We start from the raw sequence: 13,636 nt of genomic DNA on the forward strand, positions 1-13,636 counted from the left end.
AAAAATTTAAAAATCTGTTCTGTGCCAGTCATTTTGCATTAGGTCTCATTAAAGCCTCACAAACTGCAAGATTAGTTTATCACCGCCATATTACAGGTAAGAAACTTGAAACTCAGAGATACTTGGGAATTTGCCCAGTTCAGTTCAGTCGCTCAGCTGTGTCTGACTCTTTGCGACCCCATGGACTGCAGCATGCCAGGCCTCCCTGTCCATCACCAACTCCTAGAGTTTACTCAAACTCAGGTCCATTGAGTCGGTGATGCCATCCAATTATCTCATCATCTGTCGTCCCCTTTTCCTCCCACCTTCAATCTTTCCTAACATCAGGGTCCTTTCAAATGAGTCAGTCCTTTGCATCAGGTGGCCAAAGTATTGCAGTTTCAGCTTCAGCATCAGTGCTTCCAATGAATATTCAGGACTGATTTCCTTTAGGATGGACTGGTGTGATCTCCTCGAAGTCCAGGGGACTCTCAAGAGTCTTCTCCAACACCACAGTTCAAAAGCATCAATTCTTCAGCACTCAGCTTTCTTTACGGTCCAACTCTCACATCCATACATGACTACTGGAAAAACTATAGCCTTGACTAGACAGACCTTTGTGGACAAAGTAATGAATCTGCTTTTTAATATGCTGTCTAGGTTGGTCCTAACTTTTCTTCCAAGGATCAAGCATCTTTTAATTTCATGGCTGCAGTCACCATCTTCAGTGATTTTGGAGACCAAGAAAATAAAGTCTCTCACTGTTTCCCCATCTATTTGCTATGAAGTGATGGGACCTGATGCCATGATCTTAGTTTTCTGAATGTTGAGTTTTGAGCCAACTTTTTCACTCTCCTCTTTCACTTTCATCAAGAGGTTCTTTAGTTCTTCACTTTCTGCCATAGGGTGGTCATCTGCATATCTGAGGCTACTGATATTTCTCCCAATCTTCCAGCTTGTGCTTCATCCAGCCCAGTGTTTCTCATTATGTACTCTGCATCTAAGTTAAATAAGCAGGGTGACAACATACAGCCTTGACGTACTCCTTTTCCTATTTGGAACCAGTCTGTTTTCCATGTCCAGTTCTAACTGTTGTTTCCTGACCTGCGTACAGATTTCTCAAGAAGCAGGTCTGGGGGTTTGGATCCCCATTTCATGAAGAATGTTCCACAGTTTACTGTGGTCCACACAGTCAAAGGCTTTGGCACAGTCAGTAAAGCAGAGATAGATGTTTTTCTGGAACTCTCCTGCTTTTTTGATGATCCAATGGATGTTGGCAATTTGATCTCTGGTTCCTCTGGCTTTTCTAAGTTCAGCTTGAACATCTGGAAGTTCACGGTTCATGTACTATTGAAGCCTGGCTTAGAGGATTTTGAGCATTACTTTACTAGTGTGTGGGATGAGTGCAATTGTGTGGTAGTTTGAACATTCTTTGGCATTGCCCTTCTTTGAAATTGGAATGAAAACTGACCTTTCCAGTCGTGGCCACTGTGAATTTTCCAAATTTGCTGGCATATTGAGTGCAGCACATTCACAGCATCATCTTCCGGAGTCACATAATGAACAGTGGCAGAGCCGGGAGCCCCTCCCTGCATGTAGCACTGTGATGGTGAAGTCTGCGTGTAGCAGTCTAGGACACTGGGAAGGACAGGCTGCCCTCGCTGTTGATGTGAGTTACATGTCTGGCTTCTGTGCACAGCCTTGCTTAGCTGGACCTGTTCAGCTTTTAGACAAGTGGCTGCCTTAGCAAGATCACTTGGGCTTCTTTGGCGCTGGCCTGAACATGTGGACTTGATGATATTCTTTTGACGTATGTGGAGGCACTTAGCTAATGGCAGGAACACTGCACTAATAAGACCTGGCTATTTCATCTTGATCCTTTCCTATCCCTAGATGCTTCTGCTCACTCCCAGGTAGGTGTTGATGTCTCTCAGTTACATATTTTAGACCTAGAGGGTTAACCAATATGAACTTCAGACAGTATACCTAACTATCTCCACAGATATACATCATCCCTGGTCTAAAGCATTAAATGAGTATTTAGTGTTAACTTGCTATTATTGTCTTCCCAGGTGGCACTAGTGGTAAAGAACCTGCCTGCCGATGCAGGAGACATAAGAGATGCGGGTTTGATCTGTAAGTCAGGAAGATCCTCTGGAGGAGGGTATGGCAATGCACTCCAGTATTCTTGCCTGGAGATTCCCACAAACAGATGAGCCTTGTGGGTTACCGTCCATAGGGTGACAAAGAGTTGGACATGACTGAAGTGACTGAGCATGCACAGCTAACACTAACTTGCAAAACGTGAAGACATAAAATTACATATCTGTCTCTAAAATTTTATCTTAACGCTGAGGATTCAAGTTAACATTTTTCCCCTCCTGGAAAACGCATCATGAATGCGGCTGAAAAAGCAACTATCAAGCATTCATCCTTAATGAAAACTAAGCCAAAATTAACAAGAAAATATTTTAATACTTTCGTAGCACAAAATTAAACTGAGACAGGTTAAGAGGAATGTGAGGGGATCTAGAAAACCATAAATTATGTAGCTTTATTTTGCCATAACCTAGATGTTGAGAATGAACAGGTGTCCTATGAGCAGTCTCATTTCTCCTCTCAAAGGCACAGTCTGTGTAATGCACCAAACAAAGAGGCTTGTCCAGTCCCCTGACTTGTCATTTACAATGTGAAAACATTCATCACTGTGGGTTCAAATGACAGTCTATCTGTCTGCAGCTCACTTCAACTGCTCCTCAGGCCCCTTCAAGCTGGACTTCTGATTTCTTCTTTCTTTCTGACCCTGAATTCGGTAGAGCTTCTTCCTGAGGTCCTTCTGTCGCTTCAGTTTCTCTTCTTCCTCCTTCTGCTTCATTTTGAAGTGTTCTTTGTTGTGGAGATGCCGCTGCTCCTTGGCTTTCTTCATCTTCTCACTGTGCACTGTACTCAGAGCATCCAGCAGTGCAAGGATCTGACAGGGAATCAGAATATTCCTGAGCATCAGAATATCCTTACAGCTACAGCATGCCTTTGTTCTAAGTTTAAGGAATCCTAAACATTGCAGCTGACTGTATCAAAATGAGAATCAATTCATTATCCAAATGAATATTAATCTAGTAAAAACTGATCCTGAACTAGGGAATTATAATTTACATGGAAATATAAGTAGGAGCATACTGACTTAGCAAAATACTTAAATAATGGCCCTGACCACAAAACCACCTTTGTTAATCACTCTATGGATACCCTGTATCCATAGATAGAGTGATGTGCCAGCTGTGTGCTTCTTATTTCCCATTAAAATGCATAAGGCAGAGCATGACTAAACAAAAGAAGGGAAATGGATTCTGGCTTTTCTTCTAACTTCCAGATCTAGTGCCCTGAATAAGTCTGACCCTTATCCTTTCCTCATGAAAAGTGAGAATGCAGTAAGAACGCCAAGTGTGTTACTGAGAGCATGATTTTCACATCTAAATGCAATGTACCAGAAGCCATCCACTGATAGTATACCTTCCTTTCCTGAGGCTCCCGTATGACGGCTGGTCTCACTCTGTCCTTCGGAGTCTTGCCTGCCTTTGCCTGGGTCTTGGGCTTGCTCTTAAATGGCAGGGCCTTCTGCAAGGCTTTTGGAATGTGCAGTGAATTAAAATGTTTCTTTTGCCTCACAATTGGCTGAAAAAGAAAAAGAAAACAAAGACTATGACATATTTAAATTATGATCTATGCGCACTTAAAATTTGCATGAAATCTTCTCAATGGACTGATTTTTCTACAAATCAGTAATACCACAGTTTGCTGACCATGAGAAATGAGGACTCAATCATCCATCAAATACTTCAAATGCTTCAATGAGCATGCACAGCTACAGGCAAAACAAAGGAATATATAGAATAAATATAGAATACATATTTACAATTCTTCTAAGAAATCAACTGTGCAAATTTCTACAGTATGGGCAATGAGATCTTAACAGATTGGATGAAAAGATTCAACCTTTCAGTTAATGGCAAATTCAGGCCTTATCTTTGGGACTGAAATGGCTTTTTCTAGCCTGACAAGAATAATCTAGCTTTTCATCTTGACTATCAGCCTCTCTGGATTTAAGGATATAGTTCTTCCTCCAATGAAGAGCCAAAGTGCCCCCACCCCTGATTCTCATTAAGAAGTTTATTCTGTTTCTAATAAAAGGCTGATTGAGAAAAGTGAGATTTAAATGACAAATGAAAGCAAAACTCTCTCTACATTCAATTCTCAAGCTAACCGAATTATATACTTAAATTGAGATGAACAAAATCCTTAACTGCCTCAGAAGTAGTTAGTAAGATGACAGTTTTGCCCTAAACCTTTACTAAAGTTCACTACATAGAGAATATTTCTGCAATATCTTTAAATTTATTGTTAAAGACACCACCCACAATAATATTCAATATTCTGTTTAAAAACAAAAATATTTTAGAATGAAAGAATTCAGAGAAATATCCTTCTCAAAAATGAGTACGCTCCACAAACTGGACAACAAGTACTATGTCCTCAAGTATATTTTGAAAGCAATTCATGGCAACATGACTCAAACTTTATTAACTATTTTACAGAAAAACTAATGCCTGGAAAACTGTTTCTAGCAGAATGATAAACCAATACCTTGAATTACCTACTTATTACAAAACAATTAAATATCCACCATTAACACAAACAAATCTTTTCAAATGCCTTGTTAACCTGTGAACAAAATAATGGACACTCTCAGAGACTAAAACCTTTATGAAAGTGGGAATTCAGGCAGGGACTGAGAATTTAAGATGTAAAGGATAGGACAGGGTTGAAGACGGGAGGAAGGCTGAAGGAGGAGGAGACATGTGTATACTCAGGGCTGATCCACAGTGTTGTGCAGCAGAAGCCAGCACAGCACTGTAGAGCAATTAGCTTCCAATTAAAAAAAAAAGCAAAACAAATTCACTGAGCTGTATACACTTATTATTTGTGTACATCTCTGTGTGTATGTTGAAAGTGAAAGTGAAAGTCGCTCAGTCGTGTCTGATTCTTTGTGACCCCATGGACTGTAGTCCATGGAATTCTCCAGGCCAGAATACTGGAGTGGGTAGCCTTTCCCTTCTCCAGGGGATCTTCCCAACCCAGCGATCAAACCCAGGTCTCCCACATTGCAGGCAGATTCTTTACAGATGAGCCACAAGCGAAGCCCAAGAATACTGGCGTGGGTAGCCTATCCCTTTCCCAGTGGATCTTGCCGACCCAGGAATTGAACCGGGCTCTTCTGCATTGCAGGCAGATCTTTACCAACAGAGTTATCAGGGAAGCTGTATGTATGTTAACACTTCAATAAAAAGTTTATTAAAACCTTCAAAAATAACCTTCCACATTGTTTCGATGAGAATAAGCACATTAATGTTTTTAAAAGTAATATATGTGTTTAGTGCCAAGAAAAATAGTTCAAATGAGGTATATACAGTGAAAAGTCTCCATTCTAATCCAGAGAAAACCACTTTTACCACTTGTCCTGTGTTCCTTCCAAAATAGTCTATGAACATAAACACATTCATTCCAGTTTAATGTTAGACTTTCTACTTGAAAACTCAAACCACAAAAGGACATTACACACGAACTTCTGAATGACACGCATCTACAGAACACATGCACAACTGTACCTTATAGAGAGAATCCTTGTTGGCTTTTAGTTTGATGCCATGGGCAAGCCGGAGTTGACCAGTTGTCCGCATTCCTGACCAGGTGTCTTTCTCACCAACTGGTTTTAGCAAAGAGGTTACTGGGTTATAGAAGGCTGGAACGGAGACAGGATACCAAGTTCGCATGAAGACAATATCTGGAAAGAGAGTGTATTTACATTAACATTTTCAGAAGATTCATATCCATCTTAGTACACAAAAAAACAAAATACTCCAAACTTCTCTAGCTGGTTGCATAGTATTTGAAGAGAGACTGTGCCAAGTGAACTACTTTTGAATAGCATAAAAGTTTTCTGGTTGTGGCTGGATGCAGTGCACAAGATGTTCCAAGTGGGGAGAACTACAGCTGACTCCTGTTTCTCTTTTCTTTTCTTTTGATGTGTACCATTTTTAAAATCTTAATTGAATTTGATACAATATTACTTCTGTTTTACCTTTTGGTTTCTTGGCCATGAGGTATGTGGGATCTTAGCTCCTCCAACAGGGACTGAACCCACACCCACTGCATTGGAAGGCGAAGTCTTAACCACTGGACCACCAGCAAAGTGGTGGACCACCTACTCCTGTTTCAAAAGATCTAAACTCCCACCTATAACTCACACTGGCTAGAAATCAATACTGAACAGTAACATGCTGTTAAGAACACACCACAAAGGAGATTTACCACTCATCAGCAATTTATCCTCAAAGGTGGCCCGGAAAGCACCTTCTGGAGCCCGGAGTGCCTTCTTGATCTGTCCCCTTATTCCACTGACAGTTCGAATCACAGCACCTTCAAATTTGGCCACTTCCAAGGCAGAATTAAACATTCCCTATAGGTGTATATTTATATATATAAATATACATATTTTAACAATATATAAACACAAAGTCAGATATTTTACTTCTTAGTTCATAAATATATCCTTGGTTAAAAAACAGAAAATAATTCATTGAAGGGTGATAAAATAATCAAAATGTATTTCCCCCCAAAAGTAGAATTAGTAGGTCAACAGGAATACAACTCTATTTTTCCTGAAATAACACTAATTAAGACTCTATTGTGGGTTCATAAATATACTCATTACTGCTATCTTTGTAGAAGAGAGGAACAAATGGATGTTTATTGGCTGAACTAGCCTAGATGGCCTTTGCTATAGTCTCACAAGGCTGGACTACAGTTCATATCCTATTACTTATGTGCACACACTCCGAAAATAAAGAAAGCTAGACAAATGAATGCTGATGGTTGTATATTACCTTAAGAACATTTTATGATCATCTTAACTCTGTATTTTTAATGGAAACACCCCACTAATGAAATTTTCAATAAATGTTGCTCAAACTACCCTCCCATGTTATACTGCTTGACATAACATCCGTTTCTCCATACCCCTGCCAATAAAGTATTTTGAGAACTACTTTATCTATTTTTCTACTGATCTGTTTGACAAACCCATGATTTCTCCCCTCTCTACACAAACCAAAAAGGTAAGAAACAAAACCTAGTGAATGAAGATTACATATTTTCAATATTGGCTCTGTGACAATCTCACAGGGAAATAATAATTAATAGCCTTAATTACTAAATACCTCTATTTTATGTCACCTTAAGATTTCTGAGCATATTTAAGTAACACAGAGAACAATATAAAGGAGTAAACTAAAAATATAAAAAAACAAGTTTATAAAAGATTTCAAATACTTTTCTGAAAACATTAGAACTATACCTTAGACCTAGATGAGAAGTATTTCATTCCTCCTTTAACAATGTATACATTAAAAATAGTTGAATATATAAAGAGATATACAGACCTTAATGAATGAAGTGTTCTTGAAAATTTTATATGGAAAACCAGTTAGTTTTAATTTCTTTACAACTTTTATAGATTTATCCAGGTCAAGGACAACTCCCGTGGCAGCTATCCGGAAGTCAGGCTAAAAAGGAACCCCCACAATTTGAATACAGGAGTAATATCAGCAAGAGAAAAACTAACATTTCTCTGTAATGCGATAAATTACTGAAGTGCAACTCACTTACAGTCACCTAAGAAAAGGAAAGAATATGTGAACATACAAACCAGTATTTTAACAAAAGTTATCTGAAACTATAATACACATAAGCCAAACTGATGATATCTTGAGCATTTTACTGAGGGTGATTTCATAGTAACACAGCTTCACAAAAATGGATAAATGAAAGGGAATATGTAATTCGGCCACAATGACTGAAAAATTAAATTTTGAACATTTAGGCTAGATTACATTTGCTCATTATCCTGTGTTCTTTGCTGTTAAATGAGGCTAATAAAACCTGCTCTGATTGGTCAAATGAAGGCTGTGTGAACATACTTTGCTAAAGCAGCATTACCAGGTGGTAGTCTAATGTCTAGCTGGTATCCAGTGGACGTCAGAACCCAGCAGAGTGATTAGCTAGTGGTGAGCACTGCTTAAGTAATTTTAGAAAAATATGTCCATAAAAGCATAAAAATATAAAACATTATCAGTACCATTACAATTCTACTTCCCTCTTCTCTGCTCCCACACCATACTTATTAAAAAGACACAGGAAAATTGAAAGCAAAGAGAAGACTGTGTTAGTCGCTCAGTGATGCCTGACTCTTTGCAACCCCACAGACTCTAGCCCGCCAGGCTCCTCTGTCTATGGGATTTTCCAGCAGGAATATTGGAGTGGGTTGCCACTCCCTGAAGGCTATAAATACCAAAAATGAGTATTTTCAACTTAAAGTTTCAGGTACATATTCTAAAATCAAGACATCATTTCTCAAACACAATCTATAAAATAAAACATCCAAGATAGTTACCATATTGCCACTGACAGACTGTATTGCCAAGAACCCAGTACCCTGTGGAGTGATAGGACCTTAAAGAAAACAGAAAAAAATAAAAAATACAGTGAACCACACATTCTGGATTCTGTTTCACATATATACCCCAACCCCAGAAAAGAGAAAAATCTTATGAATTGTGATTTCATGAAAGGAAAAAAGCAAAACTACAATGATAAATCCTAAAAGATCTAAATTAACCTATAAACAAGTCTATTCTAATGTGTTTTTACCCCAAAAGGTTGCTCCACAATGCATGTGCTGTGGGGTATATTTTAGAAGCCTCTGTCTTCCATTGTGGTCTTCAATATAATAAAGTGGGATGGTTTGAAACCTCCTCCACCCTACAGAAAAAATGATTGGATCTCGGGACTTGAGGATTTTCTTATACCAACGATGTTTCTTCAGACGCATCTGAGGGGAGAAGAGATTTTGGTAAGATTATTGCCTCAAGTATGACCAAAGAACCTCAGATGTTAAGTACACAGCAAAGGGTACCTACCTGTACATATCCAACATTGCCCTCACTATTGCCCAGACCACCCAAAATAATTGGGTAATGCGGATCAAAGTTAACCACGAATTCACAGGGGACATTTTCTATCTCAATTCGGACATACATCCCAGGTCGAAAACCCTCATACTGAACTCTGGCTTCATCATCTTGGTCTTCAAATTCTGCCCGGTTAAGCTATATACATGAGAGGGGGAAAAAGAAAACAATTAAAAATCCACAAAGCTGTTATCTTTACTAAATGTAAGATTAACATTTAAAAAAAGCCAATTTCTAAATAAAGGAATCATATACAGAATTACTTAGGCTTTATCCTAGTTAAAAATAATACATGTTTTATCTTTACAGTTTGCTGAGGATATGTCCCAACTGTCTTCTCTGGTGCTCCAAACTATAGTACAGCAAATACAAACAACTCTGAAGGAAGCCCTTAATGCTGGTTGACACACACCCTGAACTTTTCCATCCACAGATTCTCTTTTTACTCTCCAATTATTTCACACGTCTCCTCTTTTCATCAATCAATACCTCCTTCCTCATCCCCATTCTCAACTGTTGACTGTCTGCTAATTCACTCAAAATTTAAGCAATCTAAAAGAACTTCCAATTAGCCCTTCTACCAGGGTTTATACCCATATTCAGCCTTATAGCTCTGCACTATTCAATATGGTAGGAACACATGGCTATTTAAATTGAAATTAATCAAAATTACATAAAATTTAAGTGCAGTCATTCACAGTAGCCATATTTCAAGTGGTAAGTATCAACATGTGGCATTCCATTATCACAGGAAGCTCTACTAGGCAGCTGTTAAGAGACTACCCATGCTTCAATTTAATCCCAACCTTTACTTGCAGCACCCTAGATCATGTACTCTTGTTGAACTTTATTCCAACAAATCTTGCCTATTATTTCTCTCATCTTAAAACATTTTGACTTCACTTCCTGTAACTATTGCCCCATTTCTCCACTTATCTTTGAAGCAGAATGCCACAGATGTGTTCTAAAGGCTGTTTCCAGTTATGCCACTCCTATCCTCTTAAATGCCCTAAAATTAGACTTCAACCAACATTCTATTGAAATGCTTGTCAAAGTCACTAAAGGCCTCACAATTTAGTGGTCAATTCTGTCTTCACCACAGTTAATACATCAGCAGGATCTGAAACAATTTATCACTTCCATCTACAGTGGTTTCCAGTGTACCTCGTGTTCTCTTAGATCTTATATCTCCTGAATGCTGCTCAGTCCCCACTGCTGCTTCATCCTCTCTACCCAGCCTCACAGAGTACCTGGTGTCAGTCTCAGTCTTCTCCTCTCCTGCCCCTACACTCACTCCCCAGGTCACTCCACCCATCTCAAAGCTTTAAAAAGCAACCAGATGCTAAGGACAGCACATGTCAGTCCCTGGCCCCCAACAGCTCTCCTCACTGACCACCTGACACTCCTCTTGTCTGAAAAGTATCTCAAACCTAACCACTCCCAACTTCACCTTCCTTGGCAGACTGACATCAGTGAAAGGCTTTCCTATTTTACTTACGACAACCCAATCCTTTCAGTAAGTCATCCTTATTTCCCCTTATACCTGTCACATTCAAAGTTCTTTATAAATGACCCACAATGTTCCAGGTGATTTTAAACAGAACTAGCCTTACACTTCCCTAGTCACTTCTATCAAAGGTCAGTAAATACTAGGAATCACTATGTTAATGACTAACCATACTTCTTTGACTAAATAAAGGCAAACCCTTCAACTGCATCTTCACAAGTCACAATACATTTAAAAATATTTATTTATATGGCTGTACTGGGTCTTAGTTGCAGCATTCAGGCTGAGTTGCCCTGTGGCATGTGGGATTTTTGATCCCTGAGCAGGGAGCAAACCTGCAACCCTTGCACTGGAAGATGGATTCTTAACCACTGGACCACCAGAAAAATCCCCAATAAATCATATATTTAATCTGCTTAAGACATATTAAGGTGTGCTCCAGTTTACAGGAATTCTTGGTGGCCCCAACTGTGAAAGCATAACTCAAGCACTCACCATCAACTACGTACACATCTTTGTGTCTCTAACTTTAGAGTTCATCAACTCAAACAGCCTGCTCAGCATCCCCAGAGAGCAGAGCCAGACCATCTCCCTTTCAGCATTCTACATGCTCCCTTTACCTCTGTATCTGACCTTACATTCAAAGTATCCTTTGAACTCTGATTAAGGAGGGTTTTCAGAAAATCTTCCCTGGAGAGCGCTGGTATGTGCATCAGCCACACAAGGCCAAGAATCACATGCCCATTCAAAATTTTCAATTATCACTCCAGGGAGCAGTAATCAAAATACTAAGACAATGCCTGCATGTAAATAAACACACTGTCTCAAATCACTACACTTTGAGATCCTCAAAAATGGAGGCAATGTCTCAGCCATTTCTGCTTCCTCAACATATAATGCTTGGTACAAAATAGATACTGATATAGTTCTGGTGAATGTCTGACTGGAGAAATAATTAGATGACTGCATGAATAAACACACCCATCTGCATCTCAATCTAGGAGTGCAAAAAAGAGGCCCAGATGCAGGTCAGGGAGCAGAGACCTAAACAAAGTTACATATTCACATCACTACTACAATGAGGCTGATAGGAACTGAGTTTTCTCACCTGTGCTTGTTTCTGCATTTCTCCTTTAAGATCATCAAAGTATGTGCTTTCTCCTTCATCATATTCTGCATCAAACATCTCTTTCAATTTTCTCTTTTTATCTAAAAGCTTTTCCTTGGCACTTTCCTCTGCACTGGGGTCAATTTCTTCTTTAACTTCTTCCTCCACATCTTCAATCTTAAATTTCCAGAAGAGTAAATTTTGTGAAAATTTGTGGAGACCTTTTCTTTAAATATTAAGGCAGATTTTAAAAGTTCTATTTGAGCTGCAAAAATCATAGCTATGCGCATCATGAAAACAAAGCCTTTGGCTCTAAATAACATGCACTGCAACAAGAGACATTGAGACAACTGCATTATGATTAACTGCAATTCCTTAATGTGGTTGGGAATGCCAAACATGAATAAAAGTAACAGCAAGTATCCCCAACCCAAATGCTCCCAGGAACTGTTCTAAAAAATATTAGGGAGAACAGGGAATTAGTTTTTTTTAAAACAGCACTTAGTGTAAGGAGAGGAAAATGATGACAAAAAACAGTGACCCCAGGAGCTAAAACTTTCAATAACTGAAGAATCCTAACAAGAAGAGGAGATAATAAATATCACTCAAAAAAACTCAAGGAATCAAGGATAACAAATAAACCAACAATTTTTAGTCTGTTCTCACCCTCTTCACTTTTAGGAAGAAATTCATCCAGTCTGTAATCTACACAGATAAACAAGACTTGTGTTTCTCAGTATGCGGCCTCCTGAAGAACATACTGACCACAGATCAAGGAAAGGCCAGTGGCTGACGCTGGGCGAGCCATGGCCAAGTCATACCTGAGTATCTGGGCCTGGTTTTCCCTTGTGCATGGTCCCTGTTTCCAGGTCTTCAAAGTCACCATAGAGCTCCTCTGGGAAAAGAACATTCTAATGACTCCCCTGCATGTGACACTCTAGCACCACCCAGCACCAAGTGCACTTTATGCTCTGCATCTCAAACTTCATTTTCATTGTTCTTATAGCTACACACCCCTAAGAATCCTGCATTTACACAGCCTTCTTTTTCTTGTCAAATTTTGTATTTCATCACCTATTAAGGTTAAGTAAATGAATTTAATCCACTTTTCCATATTTTACTTCAAAATCCCACTTAGCCAAGAGCCATTTTCCCAGGATTAGTGACAGATATTCTGGAGTAGAGAAGCATACAGAGGTGGCAAGCATGGCCATGTACATTAGTCCCCAAACCGAAAGTTCAAAGAGTGACTTGAAAATCCATGTCATGATAACAGCACATGTGAAAAAGAGTCTCAATATATGATTAATACAGTACAACCATATGATATACCTAGGGAAAATCTTGTTGTTGTGTTATTGTTTAGTCACTAAGTTGTGTCTGACTCTTTTGTGAACCCATGGACTGCAGCCCGCAAGGCTCTTCTGTCCATGGGATTTCCCCAGCAAGAATACTGGAGTGGGTTGCCATTTCCTTCTCCAGGAGATCTTCTCAACTCAGGGATCAAAACCAAATCTCCTGCATTAGCAGATGGATTCTTCACCACTGAGCTACCAGGGAAGCCCAGCGAAAATCTTAGATTACATAAAACACAGCATTGAGAGTAACAGTAGTATCCAAAAGGATGTCAGGCCCAGAAGAAGTGTTCGTTCATTCATTTTTAGAGTTCTGGGTTTAGTTATGGATCCTACCCTTAAAAGAAACAGAGAAGTTAAACTTTGGGAGGCATCATTTAGAAAGGTATTAAAATATTTTCATGCAACAAAAAGCAAAAGGACCAGAAGAGATACAAAAGATGGGAAGATTTCATTTGTAATAAAAATTAAAAAGGATAAAATACTTAGGACTAATCTAAACAAGAAATGTACTGGAACTTCATTTTAAAAATGCTAAAAGTTTTAATATGCTTTTTAAAGGACACATGGAATAACCTTAGCTGATGCTTTTAAGTGCTTCACA

At 38.9% G+C, this 13,636-nt stretch overlaps 1 protein-coding gene across 4 annotated transcripts in view; it reads right to left on the minus strand.

Annotated features, from left to right (window-relative positions):
- Window positions 1–2,434: 2,434 nt before the first annotated feature.
- Window positions 2,435–13,636, minus strand: part of BMS1 (BMS1 ribosome biogenesis factor) — a 28,305-nt gene continuing 17,103 nt past the window's right edge. For all 4 annotated transcript variants that reach the window (XM_043926250.1, XM_043926252.1, XM_043926251.1 and 1 more), the window contains exons 14-23: window positions 12,499–12,572; window positions 11,678–11,854; window positions 9,012–9,200; window positions 8,743–8,923; window positions 8,486–8,544; window positions 7,476–7,598; window positions 6,346–6,493; window positions 5,643–5,818; window positions 3,490–3,651; window positions 2,435–2,950 (exon numbers count right to left, since the gene is read on the minus strand). In XM_043926250.1, the coding sequence (XP_043782185.1) occupies window positions 2,720–2,950; window positions 3,490–3,651; window positions 5,643–5,818; window positions 6,346–6,493; window positions 7,476–7,598; window positions 8,486–8,544; window positions 8,743–8,923; window positions 9,012–9,200; window positions 11,678–11,854; window positions 12,499–12,572 (1,520 nt within the window). In that variant the 3' untranslated portion in view covers window positions 2,435–2,719. The remainder of the gene's footprint in view (window positions 2,951–3,489; window positions 3,652–5,642; window positions 5,819–6,345; window positions 6,494–7,475; window positions 7,599–8,485; window positions 8,545–8,742; window positions 8,924–9,011; window positions 9,201–11,677; window positions 11,855–12,498; window positions 12,573–13,636) is intronic.

The sequence above is a fragment of the Cervus elaphus genome, chromosome 15, assembly GCF_910594005.1.
Source record: "Cervus elaphus chromosome 15, mCerEla1.1, whole genome shotgun sequence".
In the NCBI taxonomy this organism is placed as follows: Eukaryota; Metazoa; Chordata; class Mammalia; order Artiodactyla; family Cervidae; genus Cervus; species Cervus elaphus.